The sequence below is a fragment of the Apaloderma vittatum genome, unplaced genomic scaffold (genome assembly GCF_000703405.1).
Source record: "Apaloderma vittatum isolate BGI_N311 unplaced genomic scaffold, ASM70340v1 scaffold4597, whole genome shotgun sequence".
Taxonomy (NCBI): Eukaryota; Metazoa; Chordata; class Aves; order Trogoniformes; family Trogonidae; genus Apaloderma; species Apaloderma vittatum.
Window position 1 is genome coordinate 1 of NW_009727684.1, and position 25,951 is coordinate 25,951.

At 42.7% G+C, this 25,951-nt stretch overlaps 1 protein-coding gene across 1 annotated transcript in view; it reads left to right on the forward strand.

Annotated features, from left to right (window-relative positions):
- Positions 1 to 714: 714 nt before the first annotated feature.
- The window catches only part of ALPK2 (alpha-kinase 2), a gene marked incomplete at its 5' end in the record, with an annotated part of 34,449 nt that continues 9,212 nt past the window's right edge, over positions 715 to 25,951 (forward strand). Inside the window, 9 exons of the mRNA XM_009873748.1 lie at positions 715 to 749; positions 1,819 to 1,872; positions 9,516 to 10,909; positions 16,990 to 19,852; positions 21,655 to 21,802; positions 23,176 to 23,303; positions 23,408 to 23,443; positions 24,670 to 24,944; positions 25,068 to 25,156. Of these exons, the coding sequence (XP_009872050.1) occupies positions 715 to 749; positions 1,819 to 1,872; positions 9,516 to 10,909; positions 16,990 to 19,852; positions 21,655 to 21,802; positions 23,176 to 23,303; positions 23,408 to 23,443; positions 24,670 to 24,944; positions 25,068 to 25,156 (5,022 nt within the window). The remainder of the gene's footprint in view (positions 750 to 1,818; positions 1,873 to 9,515; positions 10,910 to 16,989; positions 19,853 to 21,654; positions 21,803 to 23,175; positions 23,304 to 23,407; positions 23,444 to 24,669; positions 24,945 to 25,067; positions 25,157 to 25,951) is intronic.

Below are 25,951 nucleotides of genomic sequence, written 5' to 3' on the forward strand. Positions count from 1 at the left end.
AGCCGGGGGTTCGCTTCACTCATCTTGAAATGGGAAAGTTGAGCGTCTGAGACCGACACCTGTTGCCAGCACAGGCACCTGGCACCGAGACGGCCAGACATGGTGGAGAGCTCACCTGTGAGAGGGAGGAGAGTCCAGCTTCAGAGGGCAGGAGTCTTACAGGTCTGCTAGGAAGGGGAGGGGGCACTGCTGGGGCAGTGTCACAAGGAAAGCTGTTTTCATGACTGCTCTCCGTCACTGCTGATGGGCAGAGAAGTGTGGCCATGGGAAATCCTTAGCTCTCTGGAATTACAGCTTGCTCAATGTGGACTGCAAATGCCTTAGAAAGTAATTGTGCTAACATTTTTAGTCAGTGATCCGACATTTGAATGTGGCTGCCTGTGTCTCTCAAGTATTTTTTCATGTGCCTGCAAACTCACCTTGCCTTCCCAGTCAGCGAGCTGAAGTCAGGTGGCTGCAGTAGCACAGCGCTGAGACCACACCGATAAGCATGGCTCTCCGGTAGAGTCTGTTGGCTCATGGGTTTTATTGCATAGTCAGAACAGAATTTGGGCATCTGCTTCCGGAGCAGATGACAGTATAGCATCTCTCCTGACTTCTGTGGGATCCAGAATCTCTTGAAAACAAGGCATTTAGTTAGATGCAACTTGAAGAAATTGCTTCAAGTGTCTTCTCCCAGTGTCGTTAACCAATAGTTTATTTCTCCTGTTTTAGGTATAAAACCAATCTGCATGGCAAAAAGGACACAGGTAAGAAAGTGCATTTGGCATTCCGATGGTACATATTTATCCACAGCTATGCTTGACTTGGCTGCTAGAAAATAAGGCAGGTGCCTCTCACCCTCCTCAGCCTGTGGGTTGGTTGGGTGTCTTCCTGCAAAGACAGTTTCCTCAGGTTAAGTATGGTTTTAAATCCTGGTCTTGCATTTCTTTAAGGATTGACTATTAGGCTATCATAGAAAACATAGATATCCCAGCTGCTATTTGTGACTGAGGGTGGTTGCAGGTGCTATATTTGTTGCTGAACACACCAGTTTCCTATCTAGGTCTAGATAACACTGGGAGCAAGAAGTATTTAGAGAGGTGCTATCTCATAACTAGTTTCAGCGGTGCTTTCAGTAAAATGCTCAAGAAAAAACTTGGCACAAAACTTGCTTTTAAGCCTTCTCTAGATCCCTTGAGCTCAAAGTAGTTTGTACAACTCGTTGAAGTTCCTTCTGTGTGAGACTTGGCTTCCTGGGTAACAGGACGGGGGATACTTTCTTACTTCAGGATTCACTTATTTGCCTTTGAGGAATGTCGATCGGAGAGGTGAATTTTTATGTAGTTGTTGTTAAAAGTTCACTATCCACCTTTGGTTTCCTCAGCCTGCTTGTTAGGGGTTGCGGATTTTCTCATGTTCAGCACAACTTTTGCGTGCCTGACTTTCAAGCAAGTAAGAAATTCCCAATGAGCCTAGCAAAGCAGTTAAGCACACTTAAGCATGTGCTTTAAAAAAACCTCCAGTGCTTTATTATGAAAAGCTAAGGCTGACATTTCCTCTCTCTCAAGGCCAGAGGGAAATTCCCTTGGACTTCTATGGAAGTAGGATGTGCCCTCTCAACACTGCCAGCTCACTCTCGCCCTGTCTGGCTGAGGTTTTCCCAGGAAGAGCCATCTGCTGCATGTAATGAAATAGTCTCTCTTAAAAGTCAAACTGTTCTGTGGTCAGACACACTACCCTAAGGTCACGCTAGCAAAACAACACTGAAGCTTTCGGCTAGCTTCTCAGCTCCGAAACAACATGCGTAAATTAAATGTCTTTTGTCTTGTAACACAGCTTCAAACGGCAGGCCTGGCCCGCTGCTAGACCTTGAAGAAAGAGCACTCGGGGGTAGGTGCACATTTATGTGGTAAAATTCCTTATGCTTTTAAAATTACTTGTCTGCTTTTCTCTTGTGTGCGAATAAAATGCGTGTCATAAAAGATAAGAAGAGCAAGTTACTTAGTTCTGAATGTGCTACATGAGTATAGTGATTTATATTGCTTTTGAACAGCAGGTATGATTTGTTAATTGCTTCTGCCAAAGTATAGTAATTTTTGCTCCTCTTGGTAGACTTGTTTGTTTTTTCTTTTAAAAAGCCTGTTGCATTTAGAATTCTGATAAATGTTTCTGAATTTACACTCTGGTCCTATTTTCACTGAGTTTCAGCAAGGCAAACAAAATTGCAAAAATTGCACAGAAGCAAGCTTCCTTCTCTAAAGAACGTGTAAATGATACTAGATATCCCAAAATATGCATTTTATTGTTCCTAAATATATATTGTGTGGCCTAATACTCATTGGGTAAACATTTTCTCCATTCCTGAGAAAAAAATCTGGTCACTTGGTAGCATGTAGATGATTTTCTGGCTGCTTATGCTGACAGTGTCAGATGCTTGACAAATGTTAAAAATAGATTAAGACAGATCACTGTTAAGAATTGTGCTATGATTGCGTATTTTAATTATACTATATTACGGTCTTTGTTAGAGAGCTGCAGAGGCAGTCATTTATTCCTCTTGAATTTAGGCAGTGAGCTGTAGCTGCGGTGTTTTCTTTATACACTGGTGTTGTATAAAGAAGTTGTATAAAGGTGCTGTATACAAAAGTTGTCAGAAAGCCTCAGGTGTCAGAAATGGAAAGAAACCCAATATATTAAAGTATATTTGGCAAGGCCATATTTTATAGGCATCTGCTTTTTGAACAGCCAAAACTTCACTGATGCTTTTCTTACTCAAACCTTATTAACACAATAGATATATGGTAATTGGTTTAGACAATACAGTGTTTTGCCAGTTTGTTTTCTGAGATTACACATTCTTTGACAAGGATGCTGCTCGAAATGTTTGATCTTTAAGGGTTTATAGAAGAATAATACAGTTTTAGTTACTTTTTGTGTCCCAGCATTAGGGATTCCAGACAGAACTGAGTTAAACTGTACAAATGTTTACTGTAGCTCTCTGGGGAATAGAGTTCACAAACTTGTAACTGAATTCTAGAATTTCAGTTTCTCTTGTCTTGGAGATTTTAACTTTTGCAAGGTAAGAATACAGGCATGTTCAGAGCGCTTTTGGAAAACGTTTTTTGGCTATCTGGCATGCTCACTTTGGAAAGCTTACATAGACTAGGAGTGGAGGAAAGCAGATCAGAATTTCACGTGGAATTTGATTGCATCAGCACTCATGGATGCACAGAAGAGAAAAGAGATTTCTGTTAAAGCAGAAATTTAAAAGGAAAACATGAAAATAAGCATTTATGTATGGCAGAATATACATGGCAATCTTTCTGGAAAAAAAAAAGCAGTTGTGTATTTCTAGTCAGAAATATCAATACATTGTATGTATTTCCATACAGAAATTATACCTCCTCATTTAGGAGATCTAAATTGGTGTGCAATATCTGTATTTGTTACATAACAGGAAAAGTCTATGTTTTTGTTTTGTTTTGAAAGAAGAAAAATGCTAAGCCTGCTGAATTTGCTACAAATAAGCTTACTGAATCTTCTGGGAGCTGCCTCGGTGAGAGGATGAAACAGTGGGTGTTGTTCCAGATGCAGAAGAGCTGGCTGACTGGGAACAGGGAGTCGATGGAATTAGGGCTGTTGGTTTCTTTGATGAGCGTTGCAGTCCTGCAAACTGTATGCAGCCTTTTTTGGAGCACTTTAAGACATATTTGAGGAATATTTCCAGGGACAATGGAAGGCGAATTAGTACTAACCTTAGAATGTAACTGCATATAAGCAGGACATCAAGATTTCACAGATGCCTGGATGACAGGATGAATGTGAGACGTAGAGTGCCCTGGCTGGTCATCCTGGGCAGGATCTGTGAGGTTCTCTGAGTGATTAGGCCTATGATGTCTGTGGCTCTGCAAACCAGGAGTTAGAGTCATGGAAGCACAAGCAAACCAAGAGCTAGCGTCACAAAGACACAAGCTTGTTAGCAGTAATGCTTCATTTTAAGCTACAGTTGCTACTTCAAGTTATTTGCTATGCAGTCTGCTGTGGTAGATATTCTTTCAGTTCTTGAGTACAGATGCTAGGTATTGCTGTGACTTTTTGTCAGTGGTATGTGGCTTTTCATGCCTAATTTTAAACGTTACAGCTGTGTTTATTGACAGAAACGCGTATCAAGTCCTGCTTACCTGAGCACTGTAAAAATCAATAATCACAAAAACAAGCCTTCTTGGGGCCAGTACTTCACCACAAACTTTCCTGTTTATGTGTAGACTAAAGCACCTTAGCGTTCCTCAGTACTTGATCGTGCTGAATGGGAATATGGCCAGGCTGCAGCAGGACTCCTTTATATCCTACGTGCTTGTGTTTTCTGCCTGTGCCAAAGCAGGGTAAAGCAGGAAGAGTGTGCACGCAGCACCCGTTCCAGCGCGGTGCCAGCGTGAGGCAGGGGCGTGGATACAGTCCCAGGCACTGGGAAGTTCTGCCTAGTGTCCCCCTCTTGCAGACGCTGCCCTTTTTAGATTTTTCACACGCTCATGTGTTTGGAGATTTCCTTCTGCTTTTTGTTGTTGTTGTTGTTGTTATTGTTGTTTCTGCTTTTGCTGCTTTCTCTCCCTTTAATCAATATAATATTTGTAACACCCTGCTGTCCATACCAGCTAGCTTTCTGATTAGATCTGCACAGCATATGACCATTTCCGTTCATCATAAAGAGTTTGTGGGAAAGCTTTTGTGGTTAAGCTGCCTGCCAGTATCTCTGTAAGAGAGTGTGTGAAAAGCTATGTAGTACACCCAGGCAAGTGAAGAAGGAGCTATTGATAAATCTAAATTTAGTGGGATAGTCTAGGAGATAGTAATTGTTCCTCAGAAGGGCAAACCCAAATCCCAAAGTTTGGCCTTATGGAGTAGGAAATTCTGCTGGCATTTGGGGAGTTTGTTGTCTGAGACCAAGTAATCTCGGAATAAACAGCGAAGCACGTAAGCAAAGACTCCCGTGACTTTCTAAACGAGATCAGTGTGAGGGAGAAGTCTTAAAAGAATAGGCGATCATGCCGTCCACATCCGCCTTGTACACACATACGTACAGAAAGATCGTGGTTTTTGTGTGAGGGTTTGTGTGTAGAAGTTCAATGAAAGTTAATCCTTGACCGGTTAAGCAAAAGGGATTGGACAGATTTTGTATGGCCCCACAGGTGTGGACAACGGGAGATAAGTTGCTGAAGACACGGCCTGTGTGATCTCAGGCTGTTACAAACACATGCTATTCACGTAGCTATCCATTTTTCTTGTGTATCCCAGACCCAGCGCCAACCTAGTATAAAGAGATCAAAATGGTAGTTGATGAAAGGATATTTTTTCGTATGAAACATGGGGGGATTATCAGTTGCATTCCGCCCGCATGCTTAGCTCAGATAACCCTTTGCGTGGGCTAACGCAGGTTCTTTCCCCCGCTTTTGCACTGGTGTAGGTGGGAAGTTTACAAGTACGAGTGGTCCTGCTGTAGTGCACAAGGTTGAGGCATAGATCAGGTGCCCATTGTGCCGGGCAGCGTGTGGGTGCCCAGGAGGGGCCTGGCCCCCAAGGCCTGTGTGGGCTTGATAAGGGAGAGCCAAGGTGCGGGTAAAGGCTCACACGTCCTGGGGAGGGGGGAGAGCAAGTGCCTCCGAAAGATAGGAATAAATCCTATTGAGTTCGGGGGTGGGCTGGGTCGGACTGTGCAGAGAACAGAGGTTGCATGATGGGTAGGTGGAAAATAAAAAGAAAGAACTCAGAGAAATAGCAAAGGGAATTGTTTCCCCTGACTCTAGAGGACATGAACCCCACAGAAGGACTCAGATTTCCTCATGGACTTGTGAAATGCGTAAGCTATCCGTCAAAATCATTTCTGTGAATGGAAAATTACTTACAAAGGAAGATTTATGTTTTTGGTCACAACTAAATAAAGTAGAAAAAAAATGTGATACAAGAGAGGAAAATTGATGGCCACTTTTACATTTTAATCAAATTTGTGGGTTGAAATATTTTTTTTTAATTTGTTGACATTAGGATTAAGCCCACAGTTCCTTCTGAAATCATTAGAATTGGCTTTGGGTCAAAAACCACCTGCAAAATGGCTGTTATTAAAAATGAAACTCTTCTATATGTTCTTCCTTCCATGGAAAAGTGCAGTTTTTCAAAAATGTTTTGGTCTCAGAATGAAAATGAGTTTGAATAATCCAAATTTTTATTTAGAGTTGATATTTCAGACACTTTTGTTTCACTTTTTTCAAAACCTGTATGGAATTATGTCCAAGTACGAATTTTAAGTAAAAAGCTTTCTCTTTCTGAACATTTGCTTCTTAAGTTTCCTTAGAGAAATGTTAAGTGATTGGTTTAGCCATTTTGATGCTTTTTCCAGACATTCTTTTGCATAATGTTGTTTGAAACCAATTTTTTTTCCCAAATGCTTTGATTTTTTTCCTGCCATAAAAGTATTTTGGTGAAGCATCCGCAAATGTCTTTACTGCCTTGTGCTGACTTGTCAGTCTGACTATTCCAGGTACTCATCAATTCTGTATTTCTCGTAAGTCACCTCCAACCACAAGTCTCAGGTTCTCATGCTGCCACCAGCATTGCTTTTCCTTAGAGGTATTATGTTAACAATTCTCTCTCCAATTTGTATCTAAATTCAATAATTGAAATTATGGTTTCATCTAATATCTTCTATTTTCTCCTCAGATTAAAAAAAAAAAGTCTCTATCTTGGGCGAAAAGCAGCATTTATTGCAGTTTTCCTTATGGAACATTATTTTACTTTGATTTCCGTTGTTGGATCTGACAGAATGCACAGCAATCTAACCTAATTTTCATATTGAGAAATCTGGCAGCTCTTTTCCCCTCAATGTCAAAACGCATCTGAACTAAGATAATGATAACTGTAGAGTACAATTGCTTGCTGAAGAGTATTCATGAGTCAATCTACATTAAAAAAAATGTTGCCGCAGCTCTTTTCAGCTGTGTTTTTAAAATAACTTATACCCTCCAAAAAAGAGGAAAGAGGCATCTGGTCTTCTGAAAAGCAAAGATGAAAGCAGATTTAAAAGAACGCAACAGGGAACGTGTTGCCTGAAAGGTCTGTGGCTGCGGGAGGCAGGTACCCCAGCTAAGCTCCTGCTTGTTTCAGAGCCCCGTTAAGGACTTTCACGGAGACCATTTGCAAGGTAATAAAGAACAGGTAATTTATTAAAGGGAAAGATACAAGCAAGATACAAGTTGCCGTTGATAAATTCACTCTCTACAATAGTGCTGATATATGATAATAATGCTAGCAAAATACTATCCTGGGTATTACTCACCAGAAGGAGGAAGTGCAATTCCTACCAAGAAGTGAATTCTGCCTCTTCACTACCTTTGCGTGCTCTCTCTTCTTTTCATACCAAACACACTGAACTCGGCCCCTCTCCTCTGGTCCCTTCGCGTGCTCCAGAGGCCCTGTCCTGACCCCGCTTGCCTGTTGGGAGGTGCTGCTGCAGCTCCATGCCCACAAGTCCAGCCAGTGGGGCTGAGCACGTGTCCTCAGCAGGCACATACACACACACGTGTGCAACACTCGTGTATGTTGTACGCTGGGAGAGGGGGCTGGTCTGGTTGCCCCATGTGGTGCTGTTTGTCTGCGCTCCTTTGTGTGCGTGGAGTCAAACTGTTCTCACACAACCTCACACTGTCCTTTCTAATATCCTTCCTGTTAATCACCTTCTCTTCCCACTTTTCGCCTCCCAGGTAACTCTGTGGAAAAGGTGTCTGTGGCAGGGTTTGCCCAGAAGAAATTAAAATATACCTTGTTGCTTTGTGCTCTTAGAATGAGAGGCAGATTCCAAGCAAGCCATGCAAGCCGCTTGCTCTCTAGCCATAAGTTCTAATCTGGCTCCCACATGTTTTCTTACCGGCTGACTTTGATCAGTGTCTGCAGAGGGCTGTGGCATGAAGCTGGGTGCTGACAGGTCTGATGACTGCGCTGCTCGTGGCCCTGCAGAGAGCAGACAGAGCGCTACATGGTGCTTGAAAGGGCATCGAGAAAAGCTGCCATGCTAGGGTGCTTGTGGCTGGAGAAAACGCAGCTGCGAGAGAGACATTAGCTAAAAAGGTCACAATGGGGGAAGCAGAGGGAAGGAAAAGGAGGATGAATAAAGGTGTCCTGAAATTTCTTCATCAGGTTAGCAGGGCGCAAGAAAGATTTTCCTGCTGTTCTTCATGTCGTATGAGTTCTGTGAATAAAAATAGGTCACTGTTTTTCAGAGCTTTTAGTTTGGCATCCCACATGAAATAAAATTTACTTAAAAGTCAGTTCTGTTGGACTACTCTTCCTGATAAGTGGATCTCTGGATAGTAGAAGAGTCCTACTGTGATTAGCTTGCGTGCCCTCTGGTGAACAGTGACCCAGAGTGCCTTGAGTAGTGTACAAAAACATCTCGAGTGTCTAAAATCCCAAGATTTAGGAATGCTTAGGAAACAAGCTGGTGTTTTTTACAAGAAGAGCTAGATGGTTCCATGTTTCTTTGGATTCAGCTAATGGGAACCTTTTGGTTTCTTTCACTCGGGTTTTGTGTAAATTCTGCATTACCAGAGCATTTTGCTATGGCACAGCTGTTGGAAAGCAGACTCAATATGAGCAGATAGTTGAAGCTGATCAGCCTCATTGCTTTGTTCTCTCGCTACAGAAATTACAAAAATCAGGCCAAAGTACAGTAGAATGGCTTTGAACAAAGTGGCCCTGTAAAATCTAACCAGATTTTCTAACCAGGTATTTCTACAAAGAGATTTTGGAATTTATGTTCCTATGATGCCAATTCAAGGAATAACCTACTGTTGTGCCAATATAAGTACCAAACCAGCAGGTACTTTGTGCCTATAGAAGTCAGGCACATGTGAAAATTTACATTGTCTGCAGATTCTTATTTGCGTTTAGAAATGTCTAATGATGTGTACTAAAGCCTAGTTTGTGCTGCTACATGTGTGTGCCTGTGTGCGTAAGAGTTTTTCTAGCACAAGTCACTGCAGACAGTTACAATGTGTTGCCGTTAAGTGTCATTGCGTAGATAACATAGTTGCTGCTTTAACGTTTGAGTTTTTAAATAATGGTTTGTGTGTTGGGTTTTTTTGTTTGCAACTGTGCATTAGTTGACCAGCTTTTAGAAAATACATATACCCATTTTACAAGTAATTTTAAACTTCAGATTTCTTTTATTTGCAGGCCCACAGAGTGAGAGCTGCACTTTGTTGAAGAGTACCTGGAAGCATTTTGACAGCTACAATGACCTACTGCTCAACTTTTGTTGAACTAGAATCAGATACAAGAACCCAAAATTCCCCAGAATTCATTGATGACGTAAATGACCACCTGAGAGACTTCAGGGTCAAATGAGCGGAAGAGAAACATTGTGCAACACAGGAGTTACCCCTGTGAGGGTGACCCCATGTTTCTTTTGCCAGATTCTGACCTCAGAAATCAGTGGTTTACTGCTTGAGAAATTCAGAAAAGCAGAAGTATTGTCCCTGTTTGAGACTTGCCTAATGCAGAAGACAACATGGATGGAAAAAATGTATTTAAAACCCAGGAAAATATTTCCTGCCTAAGGGATTTGTCAGAGAATGGTGATGACCTCATTCGTCTTAACAGTATGGTCAGTGTCACTGCTGGCAAAGCAGAGAAGTACTGTGGCAGGCAGGTGCATTCCTCCCCTGCAAGTGTAATCTCTCATCACACAGACAACTGCTGCCTTCGCACGGAAGACTCTGTGTCTGGTCAGTCTCTGGCAGCTGTCCAGGCGTGTAAAAAGACAGGTCTTGGTACACCTCTAACCATGAATACTCTGTTCAGTGAGCAGGCAGATACTGCCACAGTAAACCACGATTATTTCATAAAAGATGGATCTGAAAATTCTGCCACTGCTCTGAAGATTTATGAAGAGAAAATTTCAAGTGTAAGTGATGACTTTTCTGAGGATGACCTAGAGTATTTTGAATGCTCAGATGTGCTGACAGCGCATGAAGATGAAATCTGGAAGAAGAAATTGGAGTTTTTATTAGAAAGTGATGATGAAGATGATTTAAAACTGAGTAAGGATTGTGATGGGTGTGCTTACTTCCTCAGTGAAATGCCTTGTCTGTTCCAAGTGTCAGATAACAGTACGCCTATGGATACCACCATTGGCTTCTGTGGTCATCAGTCAAAATTCAAAGGAGTAAATGTAAGGAGAGACCCCTCTACGTACAGCCAGTCAACCCTGCAGGCAGAGATGACTCTCACTGTTGGACACCACCGAGATAAAAGTACCAGTCTGAAAGACAAAGAAAAGCAGGAAGTGCCTGTTGCATCTGCAGCCATTGAAAATGACCGTCCCAGAACTGAAGAAGAAAATAATGGAAGTGGCAACTCCACTGCAGATTTCTCAACCGACAAGTCAGAGAACGAGGATAATATACGTGCCAAGCCAGATTCCTCTGCTGGTGGCATAGGTGCTTGTTTGACAAATCAGCCTTCAGAGATGACGACAGAGAACAGTACAGACACGGACTTGCTAGATGAAAGCTCCTTGCTGCTAGAGGAGGGGGCAGGAAATTTACTGGAGGCAAGTGCAAGGCACACTGTCTGTACCTTAACGGAAAGTCTAAGAAGAAACCTTTTAAAGTTGTTAAACCCTAAAGAGCTTTGCAGATATGTAAGTAATATAGGACAATCTTTTCAGGCTGCAGCAGAGGTTAGGGAATCCAGTGCTCTGTTTCCCAGTCAGGAAGGTGTCATTACCACAGAAATCCCTGAGGAGACAGAAAGCTTGCAAATGCAGGCTGGTTTGTGTCACCCAGAAGAGGCAGATGAAGACCGTCATAGGGAAAGGAAAAGCACTTGGGGCCTGTCTGAGCAAAATCAGATGCCACATGAGAACGTCTCACCCAGGGTAAGTAAAGTGTTTATCATTCAATAGAAAGAGCTGCTCTGCTGATTTAAATACGTTTTATTCCTGTTTGTTATAAAATATTTACAATTTAAATTACTTCGAGAGATACTGTTCATGTACTTGTGAATGACAGCTACGGCTGGGAAGGAAATCTGGTTTTGAAAAAGGCCCAAATAAACCATAAGCTGTTCTAATTATAGAGCGAGACTGATCGTAGTAAGAGGCACTAATGGGACTCTGGACAGCTGGATAGGGAAATCTGATATGTAGGCTGTTGCCCAGGTCTTACCAACATAATGTGTCTTTCAACACAGAAAGCTTCTCAAATACCTATTGTGAGCAGAGAAGTTATTTTGTTTCCAGTTTATACTCCAAGAGCAAAATTGTCATCCACTTACAGTGCTGGAAATCTAAACCAAATTGACAGGGTTTTGCTCTGAATTTGTAGCGATGAGGGAAATTTAATCCAGAGAGTTCATGTTACAAAGGTGAATGGAGATGCGCTTTTTAAAAATGAAACAATGAGAGAGTCAGGTATGCCAGTTGAAATGTAAAAAATAATTTAAAAAGCCTAAAGTGGTACTCTGTGTACTTGCAGATTTTACACTGTTTCCTCTCATGACCTCATGGTCTAGCCCCAGGTGAAATTCTTTATTTATCTAATACTTCAAAGCATCTTAATTAATAATAGGTCCTAAAAGCCAACTGTGCCAGCTGTATGGCATTACATACTGTACAGCATGCTGGGAGGCCTCAGGTTTGCCGTGTGTCATTCAAGGGCTGGTCTCTCGTCAGCCTTCAGCCAGCACCCTCGGCACAAGGTGCTGGTGTCACTCCTGAATTCCAGAGCCCATGTCGACGGCCTGCCGGGTGCCAGCAGCGTTGAAGTCCTGCTGGAACTGGCAGGTTCAGAGGGGCTGTGGGGCATAAGCAAAGTTCTTAATGCTCGCGCCCATACCCTGGGAAGAACAGTGCGTGGTATTTGTCTGATGCCAGAATCCTGCCATTATTTTGTTTTCACTCCTGTCAGAGCAGCCCGCTTTCATAAAATTTGTGAGGTGCTTCGTTTGTCCTTTCTGAAATAAATCTGGGTCACTTCTAGATAATTTTAAGTTCTGTTGTACCAAAAGCAGAGAGGATATAACTATAACATGGAGACTTTATTGACAGGGGTGAATTACCTTGCTAAACTATTTCCTCTTTAAAACAGCGAGAAACTGGGGTGTAGAATTAATCATCTCATTTCAGAGATGAGCTTGCTTTCGTTAACAGAAATGGTTCAGCTGATCAGGTGAGAGATTGATGTAGAATTTACCACTATATTTTGTAGGAGAAAGAGAACCAGAATAGCCTTAACTCATGTCTGCTGAGTTTATTTGCATGTGAATGGGACAATTTGCCCCTCAGTTCAGAAGCAGACTTTGTCACCTTGGCTAAAGATAGTCCATTTCTCAGGCATTGCAAAGGGAGCAGAGAACAGCAGCAAACTCAGATTATACCGTGAAGATTCTTGTCATGCTCTGAGATGCTTTTAAAAAAATTGTGTGTAAAAGGATCATTTTAACTCAAATTTTACTTGTACTTTTTCATCACACAGCCACATTTTGCTGCCCTTCTCTTCTTTGCTTTATCCCACCCTAATGTATTTGGCTTTTTTGAGTGTTTTGTCATATTCTGAAGACCCCAGCTTTATGTATTTATTTAGGAGATAATTATGATGTGCCTGTCAGTTTTGTTATCAGGAAGTACTGGTAAGTAAAGATAGTGCCAAGATCACTGTTTACTCTAGCTGGCAACATAGAGTTTCTGCAGAGCAGAAGTATATTTTAAAAATTTTGCCTTAATTCCAAATTAAAGTGCTTTTACTGGTGTTTCTATCTAGCCTTCACTGTATCAAAATACTTTGTCTGGAATTACATAACTTACTCTTTTAATAAGTCTCAGAACATTATTTGCTGAGCTATGTGAGCCCTCAAGAGAGGAAAATGTAGCTCTGCTCCTGTATCATACCGCAACCTCCACTGACCAAAGGAGTCAATGGTTTTTAGAGCCAGAGCTTTGTTTTCAGAAAATTCTCTTTTTTTTTATCTAGTCCTGATATAAACTTAGGCATAGCTTGCAGAGTTACTCAGCACTCTACAAGCATAACACGGCCATAAAACCATTACAAGAAACAGTAAAAAATGTGACATGTTGGCCACTAAGTTGGATGATACAGTGGATTGAATAGAAGATCTCCAGATCTGAAAATGAAGCAGCCCAACCTGGGCTGAAGGGACAGATCGTGTTTGCTGTAACATGTGAGGCTGCAGACCGGGTGCTGTTCCTCACTTCCTGGTGACTGGGAGAGAGGTGGCTTGAAATATTTCAGAGGTGTTTCAAGACGTGCTTGAAATATTCTGGAGGAGGCTCACTTGACCTGGAAAATGTTTTGCAGGTCTGTAGGTCGTCTGTGTTTGATCATCTGTGTCTTCTGGATCTCCACAGAGACTATCAGATGAAAATGTTCCTGATACCAGGTTGTCATGAAGAAGTAGAATCCTTATACATTTCTTGTTCTCTCCATGTTCTCTGCTGTTTCCTTCCATAACATGGAGGTGGCAGAAGCGCTCACTTACTCCCTACAGTTGTTCTTTGCTTTTCATTTAATGGTACCTGTCAGGCTTTGGAACACAGTGGTTCTTGTTAGCAGAGCAAAAAACCCAAGGGAGAGTCCTTACACTGTGATTTTACAGCAGATGAAAAAGCAAACTTTGGTTGTGAATTGGCTGCTTTCGTTTTCCTTAGCCATAGCCATTGTGCCACTGTGTATCCCTCCTCTACTCACAGAAACTATGCCTTTAAAACAAAGCACACAGACTATATAGTTCCTATACAAGTTTAAATACGGAACAGTGATTTCACCTTTCTGTCATCACGCACTATGCAGTTTGTTACATACACACAAAATTGCTTGTTCTCCTGCATTCACATAATTAAATTCTCTAGTTTGTTCCAATTCTTTTGTCACCCCCAGAGCCGAGCAGACTCTCCAGTAATTGAAGTAATTGTTAAAATGCATGGCATTAAACCTCAGAAATCTTCTATAGGAGGAGGGAACAAGGCACCAAAAAAAGAACAAATCAAGCCGAACAGTTCTAGGACTACGCTAGCTGAAATAAATCTAATCTAAGAAAATACCGAAGTTAAGCCAGCGAGGTTTTATAAAACATGTTTAGAGGATTAAGGTATATGTACTTACGAACAAAAATAACATGGAGCTGATTACCACATACCCTAGGAGCTCATGTCCCTGTTAAATATCCATTTTAAACATTCATAAATGAGCCGCTAGGAGACTTCAAATTGCATTCTGCTTTCAGACTTACTTTTGTCAAATGCAAGGCAGGACACTCCATTATAGGCTCTCTTCTTATTGCACTTGTTTTTCAGCCATCAGAATGTGTCTAGACTCTACAATACTGCCTGTCTAGAAATGCTTGAGACAGACAGATGCCAACATGGATGGACTCAGAGGTTAGATAGATAAAGGGGTTCTTGAAATAATCAGCCCACTTTCCAGTGTCCATGAGAGAACTCTCTTTTCAGGTGCACTCCAACCTACTTACTGATCATCAGCAAGAATTCCACAGGTATTAGAAAAAGCTGTGATTGAGGCTGCAGTGGCTGTAGGGCATAGAAAAATAAACTCTGCGTTCTGAAGGCTTGAGAGGGAAGTGGAAGTAGCAGAAGGAGCACTAGGCTCAGCCTAGATACTCAGAACTGACCAAGAACTGGAACTGACTGCAGAGACACATCCAGGATCACCCCCTCCTTGGACACACACCTTCCTTGAAGGTGTTTGTCTAAACTCAAAGGCTAGTCTCTTCTCCTGCAGAGCACACCTAAGCAGGAGACCGAGGCATTGGGAGCCCACAGGGACTGCAGCTGGGGACCTGAGGTTCCTCGGCTCGGGGTCTCTGGGTAAGTATGTGCTGACCAGGGAATCTTGAAGACAGTGTGGTGGCAGCTGCATGGTGCTTGGGATGGGAACAGCAGTTAAAGTCATTGACAACAATTTTCTATATCTCTTCCTTCCCCGTTGTCCACAGCATGTAGTCAGCTCCACATCCTACTCAAGCTGGATGGAGAGACAGAAAGGATGAAAGGAGTTGCAGCTGAAGTGGGTGGCTTTTGCAGCAAAGGAAAGCAATATTTGCTCCAGCCGGTAATCCATTTGCCATGAACTTACAGAAACTAAGAACCGAGTCTCTGAGCAGCCCTTGCCTCTACCTGAGCACAGAGCAACTCGTGGGAAATCCTTCACTACATATCCTTCACTAAGTAACAACACTTGCAACTTTTCAGAATCGCTCCTCAGAATTAGGTGTCTGCCAGCACTCATTCCACATTTACAGCTCTACTGTAACCCAGAGGACTCACCCATTACATATCAGAATTGTTGGTTGCAGCCATCCAGCACATCATTACAAGTTAACAAACAACTATGGATGGACCTGGGATTTGTGAGGGAAAAAAAACAACACAAAAGAGTTATGAAGTTGAGTTTGTGGCTGGATAAAAACTAAAAAAATTAAACATGTCTGCAAATATTGGTGTTTTCTAAACTCAGTCTGATGGGTTTTAGCATGTCTTCGTTTCTGCTGGGAGTAGGTGCAAATGTTCTCACAACCACTAGAAGGATATGTGGTTGAGTGTACAAACTAATTCGTGTTGTTATATCCTGTTAATGGCTATTTGAAAGTTTTGTGGTTTTTTTTTTTCAAAGGTTGACTGCTAAATTCCTCTCTACTTTTACAGATTGTCTGGCAAATGAATGTAACCAAAAGCATAAAGCATAATTCGTTTAGGAAACAATGCCCTTTTATCTAGTGAAAAACTCTAGACTTCTCTGTCTATGATTTGCTATGGGTGAGACATGCTTGCCACCTCTGTGGAATTGTTTTAGTGCTGAAGAGGACTAGAGGAAATCCTGGAGTACAAAAGCTTGGCAGGGACTCTGGCACAAGTGAAGGCTCAGCTCTCGGGGAACGGTGAAGAGTTTCATGGATTTTGTGTGCCAGGCAGTGATGGCAGCGCTTTCTTCATGCCATGCAAGCCCGAACATCAGCCTGTTGTTCTCCTTGATAAGGTCTACCCTCCTTGCATAAATTAAGCTCAGTTTGGTTAAGTTTAATTGAGAGGTGGGTTGTTTCTACATAAAGTGACAGTTTGGGATGTTTTGATAGAGAAGAACAAAGGAGGTGCAGGGGGAATATGGATTTTCATTTCCTGCCCCACTTCTCCCAGCAATACCCCTAAGGTTGCAATGCATACCTTATTGCTAGAGGAGGGCTGAGTGTGCCTGATCCTGAGCAATTCCTTACCGCCTGGACAAAGGCAAGAGCTGGAATGATCTCTAGCCCTCCCAGCTGAAGCGGGACTTGTCACCTCAAGGGCTCAGAGGTGACCAAAGACAAATTTCAAAGACAGCTTACAACTGATGCAGAGATGTTAATTTCTTGTTACGAGTTTTGTTCTGAAGTAAATAGCAGGGTAGACGTCGGGAAGTTTCTCTGAAACTTCTCAAGAGTGATAAATGTTAAGAAAGCATTTTTGTGAAACTTAAGACGACAAAGCCCTTGAGAGAAGCAAAGGAGAAGGCCGGTTCCCAAAGAATTAGCCTGGGTGGTTCCAGAAATACACCAGTTTGGATTATATAATAATTATATAACTATGGTTGGACACTCAGGCTGTTAGCAAAAGGCATAGGTATGACCATTTTGTTTTAGGTTGGTTTGGTTTCTTTTATCTGTTTTTATCTAGCTGGACTATAATGGTCATTGATTTTCATCTCAAATTTTATATTTCTGAGCATTTGGATCCAGATCTGAAACTCAGCAGGATTCAAGGCTGTTAAGACCCAGGAGTCTGATTTCAGTCCATTAGGTTGATAGCCAGAAGTCAGAAACTTGACTGTTGACAAATATTTTTTTAAAATGAATAAAAATTGGATAACTTCGAAGACAGGACTCAAGTTCAGGCCTGTGTCAAACAGCGATTCTGATTTTTGATTACGTCTCTTTACTTCTTCTTTGTAGAATCAAGATTCTGATCTTAAAGTCTTTACTCAGAATTGTGAGACATTGTGTATGGAGCCTGAAAAAGAAAAGGAAGGTGTCTTCATGACTTGTGAGAGTACGGGAACCATCCATCCAGCTTCAGAAACGCTCTGTACTGAAAAAACATTACAAGCAAAACCCGCAAATTTAGAGACCTATTCTCAACACCATCCTCCTTGTGATAAAAGAGAAAGTTGTCACCAACAAGTGCTTTGTGAACAAGGAATTAATGTTATTAGTAATGGCAACAAATCAAAGAATGATGTTTCACCTTTTCCTTTATGGGATCCAGGCTCTGTTCCTGATAAACAAGAATGTTTATGTGCTGGTCTTTCTTCTGCAAAGCTCTGTGATGATCCAAGGGAGGGAGAGCAAAGGTATGGTTTTGACTCGCGTGATAGCAATGACACAGCCATTCTCTACAGTCTGTCAGATGAGGAATCTCCATTTGAAGCTAATCCCAAATTGGTCCTGGAAGCTGGAGGACCTGGGCGCAAAGGAGATGCTGATGTATCTGCAATGCACGACAAGCTGTGGAAACTGCTTCATGAAGATGACTCAGACTATCAAGTCCCATTTCAAAATCGAGGGATCACTAGTTTAGAAATTAGACCGACTGATATCAAAGTCTCAGAACTGAACTTGGTACAGGAGACCTGTTCTGATCGTCCTTTGCCAATGAACATGAGAGAAGAGCAAGAAGCTGTTACACAACCAGCTAGCAGACAAAGAGCAGAGAGGGAAGACTGTGATGTTTCTAATCTCCTACTTAAAACAGATGAAGCAAGTAACAGTGCATCCATAGAAGACATTTGCCTTGCACAAGTGGTAGAAACAGATGGTGTTTGTCTATGTTCTGGCACTGGAAATAAACCAGAAGCGCCATCCCTTTGTGTTTCAGCAAATAGTATCGTGTTAACTCTTGGAGAGTGCTTGGAGCAGAAGCCAAATCAAATGTTAACTGACAGTAGTGGATCCATACAGATGGCTGTTGCTTGGGAAGGAAAGCTTGCCAACGATAACGCTTTGCAAACATATGATACGGATTCTCCTCAAAGATCAAAAGATGCTCAGGGTGGTAATCTAGCCTGTGGTCATCCAGCACGTGACACAGAAAACCCAGCTTACGTGTCAGTTAAGTCCCATAGGACAGTTGGACAATTACTTGACACTGAGCATGATGTATCCTTGATAAATGAGTCTGTAAGTGGTCAAGGGTGTCATTTTAGAGACTGTTATCCAGCAAGGAAAGAACTGGCTTACTTCCCTGAAGAGAAAGACATTTTCCCCAGTGAAGATGCCAGTCAGTTCACACAGGAAGAACAGTGTTCTGTTAACACCATACACAAAAGGTATGAAAAGGACTTACAAGAAAAGAGAAGTTGCTCGGACTTGAATGCACAGAATGACAGTAATTCTGACAGTTACCATCTTTCTAAAAATCATGACTGTCAAGATTTTCACGTTGTTTCTAGTGCACAGAAATACAGTTATGTAATGCAATTGCCTAATTTAATTAAGACTCCCGAAACCACAACAAGTGAGAATCTACTCCAGAGCACAGACCAACTGACGGAAATAGAAAATCAAAAAGAGGCATTCACTTCCTCTTCTGAGGATCCATTTTTAAGAGATTTTTGTGTAGAAGTGCCCAGATACCAACCACGTAAAGCTGGAGAAGAACAGAGAGAGGTTTGTATAGGTGCTGAACAAAGGGCTGAAACTTCCTGTGACTCAGAAGTTAGTCATGTTTCAGGGAGTCAGACTGCAGTTTCCCCTCATAATACAACTGAACAACATCTATTTTTTGTCGACAGCACCTTCAAGTCTGATGAGCAGTTGAAACCAGATTCTTTCAAAAATGACACATATGCATCTGGAAGCATAACAGCAGTCAGTACCTCGGTGCCTAGAAAGGCTCAGCATGAGTCCCACAGCACACCAGAGGTGGACTGTAGAGATAACTGTAATCAGTTTGGTATCCAGCAACCGACTGTAAAAGAAGCGTTGCCATTCTGCGCACCGCTAAGCCGCTCAGAGCGCCTGCTCACCGGTGTGTCAGCAAAGGGAAGTCAAGCGGAAACTGGGTCCGCACAGACTATGGTGAAAGCAGATGAAAGAATGAGTACCCCGGAAACTGTCTGTGGAGCATTGCAGCATCATTTCCATGGGGTACCTGAAGAAAACGGGGAAAATAACCGAGGGCTTCAGAAAGCTGTTGACAATAACCCAGGTGAAGCTGAAGGGAAGTCTCCTTCGCACAGTTCAGCTAGCTCCAAGGCTCACAGCCAGTGTATGACTACCAGCACTCAGCAGTCCTTTCCAGACTTGAGCTCTCCTGGCAAGCGAACCGAGGCTGATAATTCACTGAAGTCAACTGACTATGACAAAGATGAAGAAGTCATGACATCAGAGAGTGTAGTTATAGGTTTAGGTAATTTGCCACCAGCTGATTCGGCAGACAAACAGTATTGTCAAGAGCGCCCTCGCTGCAGCAGAACTCAGCCATTCTTAGCGCTGCCCACACGCGACCCGTTCCCAGTCAATGCAGAAAGGCTGAGAATTCAGGAAGGGTCAAAATCCTGCCAGATATCACCCGCTGTCGCTGAGCCTGAGCCCAGCAAGTGTAAACAAGATCCAGCAAAGAGTGGGCCTTCAGCTGCTGGTGCTAAGAAGAAATTTCGACTGGCAACCCTGTCAAAAAAACCCCGGCTGGAGGAGAGGGGAAGTGTCAGCAAGGATCCTAGCTGTGTTAGAAAGTCTGTGAAGAGTGAGACAGGGGCGATTCGTAAAGAAGATAAAAAAGAGCAAAGGAAGCTAATTTTGAAAAAGGATAGCAAAGGTAAGAGAAAACTGATTTTCATTTCTGTCCTTTCTCATCATTCTGGCTACAGTATGAAATTCAAGTTTGTTAAACACACTGCAAGCCTCCTTTATTCTAAATCCTGTTATGTAAAGGTGTCCTGCCCTCCCTGATGTCAATTGCCAGTTCAGTGAACTGAGTAACTAGTGCTGTGCTCGTGCCAGCGAGCTGAACCTTCTCTAACATCCTTTTGCTAGCTGGCATATATTTTAAATTTATGAATTTTTTAGCCTGTTTGAAATCATTACTTCTTAGTTTCTCTCTTCAAGCAACTTTTCAGGGATGCCCACCATAATGGTACCACATAACTATACATGACAGAGCAACTGCAAGCCCAGTACTGGCACGTTGTAATGTTTGTGCAGGGCTGCGTGCCCAGGCACGCTTCAACACTGGGGCTCCCAAATGCAATTATGCTCTCGTGGTTACCAAATGTCAGTAGCAAGGCAGCGGTGTTAGGCGTAGGGTGCCACTGATCCGCGGCACGTTTTGCAGTCCTGCCTGATGGCTGGTTCTGCATTCCTTTGCACCACTGTTGGTCAAAGACAACACTCATGAAATCAGCAGTATTGAACTGACACAGGAAACATACGACTGAAGTCAGATTCAGGTTGCTCCTCAGTCTCTAGGAGGTTGCTAACAGGTAGAACAAAAGCAGACAGGAGTAGCAGCAGTGTAACGGCTAGACAGATGAGATGTTTGTGGTTTCTTTGGATAATTTGCAAGGACCAGGATCTTATTTATGGCATTTTATGTTTACATCATCAAATAATTTAATGGGCCAGAGCAAGACTGAACAGTGACTGTGAACCTCTTTTCAATTCCAATTACAGTGCGGTCTGGTGAGAGTTCTGCTTTTCCAGTCACATTTAAAAAAACCCCGAAACTTTTATTTGAAGGTGTGTCCTTTGCCAGAGAACCAAATGCATGGGAGGAGAGAGATGTTCCTTCAAAACAGAGCAAGCAAACTGCAATTTCTGAGAGATGCCTGATTTTTTCCCATGTACCTGAGGCTATGCTTGAAAAATGTTGTAAACATTCAGGCTTGCATCAGATAAGACTAATTTTTCTTAGCCTGCTCTGGTCTGCTTCAGTCTAGACTGGAATGAATGTATGTTTGTGCTTTAGAGAATTGTGCAGACCTTTGTCCAGCATTATGGGATGGCTGGTATGGTTAGTCTGGTATATACTCAGCGTTCTCTTTTGTATTACTTTCAGCTGCAGGAGGGACGACTTTGGGGTTAGGGCAGGGAATCTGGAGCCATTAGTTCTATTTACAGTTCGGTCACATACTGCCTGTGTCATTTTAGCCCTGATTCAGCAAAGTTCTTAGGCCTAAGGACTTAAATGACTACAAGTTAAACATAGAAGTGAATTCCAGGTGCCTGACCCTTCGAGTTGGATCTGGCATTCCTTCAGCATTAGTTGGGAAGGTTACACTGCAGGAATGGGATCCCTGAGGGAGATGTGTCACGTCAGCTCCCGCAGAGTGCGACAGCTCAGAATCAACACAGTAGGAAACATAACATCATGCATTTTACATCCCTTACATCTAGCAGGGATGTCTTGCAGGGTTGCGTCACAATTCCAAACCCTTTCCCTAAAGTATACATTGATTCTCTTTCTTTCCAAATACTCTCCATCCTCCTACGCGCTCCATGCCTACGTGTGAAGACGCTGTAGCATTCTGTGAGCCGGTGAACAAGTCTTAGCAGAGAACCAGATTGTCAGTACCTTCCCCAGAATCTTCTAATCCTAAACTGTGGGTCTTCTGTTTCAAGCTCCCAAGCTGCTGAAGAAAATCCAAGCAGAGTTGTTCCCTGACTGCTCTGGAAATATTAAGCTGTGCTGTCAGTTTGGTGACATTCATGGTGACTCCACTATCACATGGACTAAAGATTCCAAGTTACTAGCTCGACTGGAGAGAAGGTGAGTGAATGATTCTGAAGGACTGGTAGTTTCTGAATAGCTTTTGGGAAAATGTGCCACTGACTCACTCTTGTACCTTTTAAAAGGATTAGTATAAGTGCAAAAAATACCTTTAAACAGGGCAGTTAAGCAGCATACACTTGCACAGTGCATTCATATTGGTCATAGTTCACATCACCAGTAATTCCTCTCAGCCCGTTCATAACCAGTCTCCTCCAACTTTCAAGTACTATAAGGATCAACTGAAGTTTGCACCTCAGCACCCAGCCAAGCACCACAAACCCGTGTGGTTGATACGTGGGAGACTCCTTGTCCTGCAGAAAGAACTAATGTGCAATGTAGGGCTTGAAGTGATTATTCCACAGTATCAATACAGGCTGGGGCGGGAATGGACTGAGAACAGCTCTGCAGAGAAGAATTGGAGTAGGGGTGGACACAAAATTGAACATGAGCCAGCAACGTGCCCTTGCAGCCTGGAAAGTCAGTCTCGTCCTGGGCTGCATCACAAGCTGCGAGGCCAGCAGGGCGAGGGAGGGGATTCTGCCCCTCTGCTCTGTTCTAGTGAGACCCCACCTGGAGTGCTGCGTTCAGCTCTGGAAAGTCAGTCTCGTCCTGGGCTGCATCACAAGCTGCGAGGCCAGCAGGGCGAGGGAGGGGATTCTGCCCCTCTGCTCTGTTCTAGTGAGACCCCACCTGGAGTGCTGCGTTCAGCTCTGGAGCCCCCAATGCAAAAAGGACGTGGACCTGTTGCAGAAAGTCCAGCGGAGTCCACGAGAATGATCCGACAGCTGGAGCACCTCTCCTGTGGGGACGGGCTTCAAAGAGTTGGGGTTGTTCACCCTGGAGAAGAGAAGGCTCCGGGGAGACCTTCCTGCAGCCTTTCAGGTCTTAAAGGGGGCCTGTAAGAAAGCCAGAGAGAGACTTTACCAGGGCCGACCGTGACAGGGCAAGGGGCAGCTGTTTTAAACTGAAGGAAGGCGTGTTTAGTTTGGATGGAAGGAAGAAAAAGCAAAGGCCCGGAGAAAGTCGAGTGAGGAGGCAGTATCGAGGCACAACATACAACGTTTTGGGCTTTTGTGTTCATACTTTATATATTTGGCCATGCTACTGATAGGAATATTGGAATGTCTTTTGGTGTGATTTAATTATTTTTGGATTTGACTGAGGTACTTTTGTCTGAAAATGTAGTAGAGTCATCAGTTGTGAAACACATAATAGGCTGAATGCTTATGAAAAGAAGTATTTTGCCTGCTTGCATCATGTTTCAATCAGTCTTTGCAGTAAGGGACACACATTTCAGGAGAGATATATGGAATAATCAGGAAAGATCTTTTAAGTGTATTAATTTGGAAAATTGACATATTCTGTTCCAGTGCCCAGGATGACTCTCCTGTCTCTTTGGCGATAGCTAAAGCCAGTAACAAAGACCAGGGAATGTATTACTGCTGCTTGAATAATATGTATGGAAAGGTGACTGCTGAGTTTAATCTGACTTCTGAAGGTAAATCCCAGCTTATAATTTTGATTAATAATAATGACAATGGAAGTTTTCTTTCTTTTATTTTTTTTTTTTACTGCAAAATCTGTTTCATTGTTTCTTTGTAGTTTTGGAACATCTCTCAAGTTTTCAGAATTGTCAAGGTAAGTGCACACATCTGCATGAGTGTGTGCTCAAATCTTTGTTCTTTCTGCTTCGCAAATAGAACAAAGGATGGAAAAATGTAACCAGACTGAGACACTTTGACAATTATCCTGGGGGAAACTCTGGGAATGGATGGTGCTGTTAAATCAGTATCGTGTTTTTGCTCGCCATCTTTCCCTTTTTATTCTTTCCTTTGCTCTACCATCAAAGATAAAATTTGCTTTGTTGAGTGGGAGTTTTGTGTGTGAAATACTGATGGAATGGTTGGTGCAGGATGACGGAGCACCCGCTGTGACAAACTGTTGATTTGGACCTGACCATGTAACTTCTCCTTGGCTTGCTGCACGCGGGCAGCAGGGAGAGGGGACGGGGCAGTGGTGTTGCATTACGTCAGAGTGCAGCACGGGCACGCCCAGAGCAGGGAAAGCTCTTTTGGCAAAAAAACTTGACAGTGGTGGTAGAACACATGGTCTTTGCAGCTCACCTGCTGTGTAACTTTACTCCAAGAGAAAGGCAGCATGAAGATTTGGAATGCTTTCCACATATGTTAGCTTGTGTTTAATCGTACTCGGCATATGTCTTGCTGTGCTGCAGCTAAAGATAGACAGTGCATTGCAAATTGGTTTATCATTTCTGAACACTCTGTACTCATTGAGTACTTCATTCGGCCGATTGATTTTCTGTTCTTTTTCTAGAGCAGTAAAATTAAATGTGTAGCTCCTTGTTAAAATAGCCAGGACTTCTGTGTAACAGCACCGTATCACTTTTGATCATCAGAGGAGTTTAGGTGGAGTTAAGTTGCCTTCTGATTCTAGTTTTATATGTGCACTGTTCTCCTCTGTGCTTCAGAGAGAGGCAGTAGTGTAGAGAATCTAAACCAGAGATAACTGCAAGAGGGAGCTGGAAGGACTTCATTGTATACACGTTTTTCTCTCTGTGTGTCTTTTCCACTGATGTTCCCTGCCTCCAAGAGAGCCTTGGAGTGCAGTTAGAATTTTTTTATTTTGCTCAGTGCTTAACCTCAACCACTTTTTTTTCCCTCTTTAATTTTTTCCCATTTGTGTTCCACTGATCATTTAAAAGGGTGAAATCCATAATCCTGTTGTGTTTCCACTGGCCATTTTCTTTAATACTCAATATAAAGATGCATTTGCTCTCCATGTCCCCCCCTTGCCCCATGGCTGCAGGAGGGTGTTCTGCAGAACAAAGTGGCATTGTGTTTTAGGTGCGGAAGAAATTGAATTCATGCAGCTCATGTTCAGAGAAGATTTCATCAGTGACAGCTATTTTGGTGGGAACCTGCGTGGAATAATAGCTACAGAAGAGCTTCACTTTGGTGAAGGCATGCACCGAAAAGCCTTCCGAAGTAAAGTGATGCAAGGGCTCGTGCCCGTGTTCGGGCCTGGGCACGCCTGCGTTCTCAAAGTGCACAATGCTATCACATATGGGACCAAGAGTAAGGATGATCTGGTTCAGAAGAACTACAAACTAGCACTGCAGGTAAGCTTCGCCTGTTCTTTGTGAGAAGGAATTGTGGGGAAAAGCCATCTTGCAAATATTCAGACAGATGATCTGTAAAATGTTTTGAGTAATATGCCTTAGGCGTATCTGTTTGTAATACAGGAATGCTACGTCCAAAATACTGCAAGAGAGTACGCGAAGATATATGCAGCTGAAGCTGAACCTTTGGAAGGCTTTGGGGAAGTACCAGAGTGAGCATATCTGTATTTTTATATACATATATGCGTATGTGTATCTATATTGTCCTGTGCCGCAGCTGCCTGCTGACTGCCAGGAGTAATTAAGGGAGAGAAGAAAGAGGAGTCCTGAGAAGAGTGTTACAGCTGGAGTCCTGACCTAAACAATGCTGAGTGTCAAGGTGGTGAGGGAGAGCCTGTTCACATTAGAAGAGTATGACAAGGAGTAAAGACAGTAAATAGCAGTGAAAATCATGATTTGATATAAAGGGTAGAGGGAGTTGTTAGTGAAGTGACGCCAGTAGGTGACACTACTAATATCATCCAGTAACAGCAATAGGGCATAAGCCAGGCCTTCCAACTTTCCATTAAAAATGAAATCTTGAGAGAAATCATGATCGTTCTGAAGCTGATATGAAGTTGCTTCTTAGGCAAGTTTTCTATACATAGGACAGTCTTAAGTGAGAAAGCTCAACTCTGCTTCTAGGTTTTCCCAAAGACTGGTTTGTTTCATTTCAGAAGTTTTCCATTTCCCAAATATGCGTCCGTCAGACCAGGAGCACACTGCAAGTTCACCTCTGCCCCTGAGGCTGGGAAGTGGGAACCTGAGGATTTGGTAATAGATCTTTTTCAAAGGATTTACTGTTCCAGTGTCAGGCTACTGTGTAGAGTTGAATTTGCAACAGATGGCTGAAATTCCATCTGCCTTGCTTTGAGGGTAAGACCTACATGCTTGACAGAAGGCCGAATCTCCATCTCTGTTTAGATGACATAAGATCTGCTCAGCTGCACTGATTCTTTGAAAAAAAA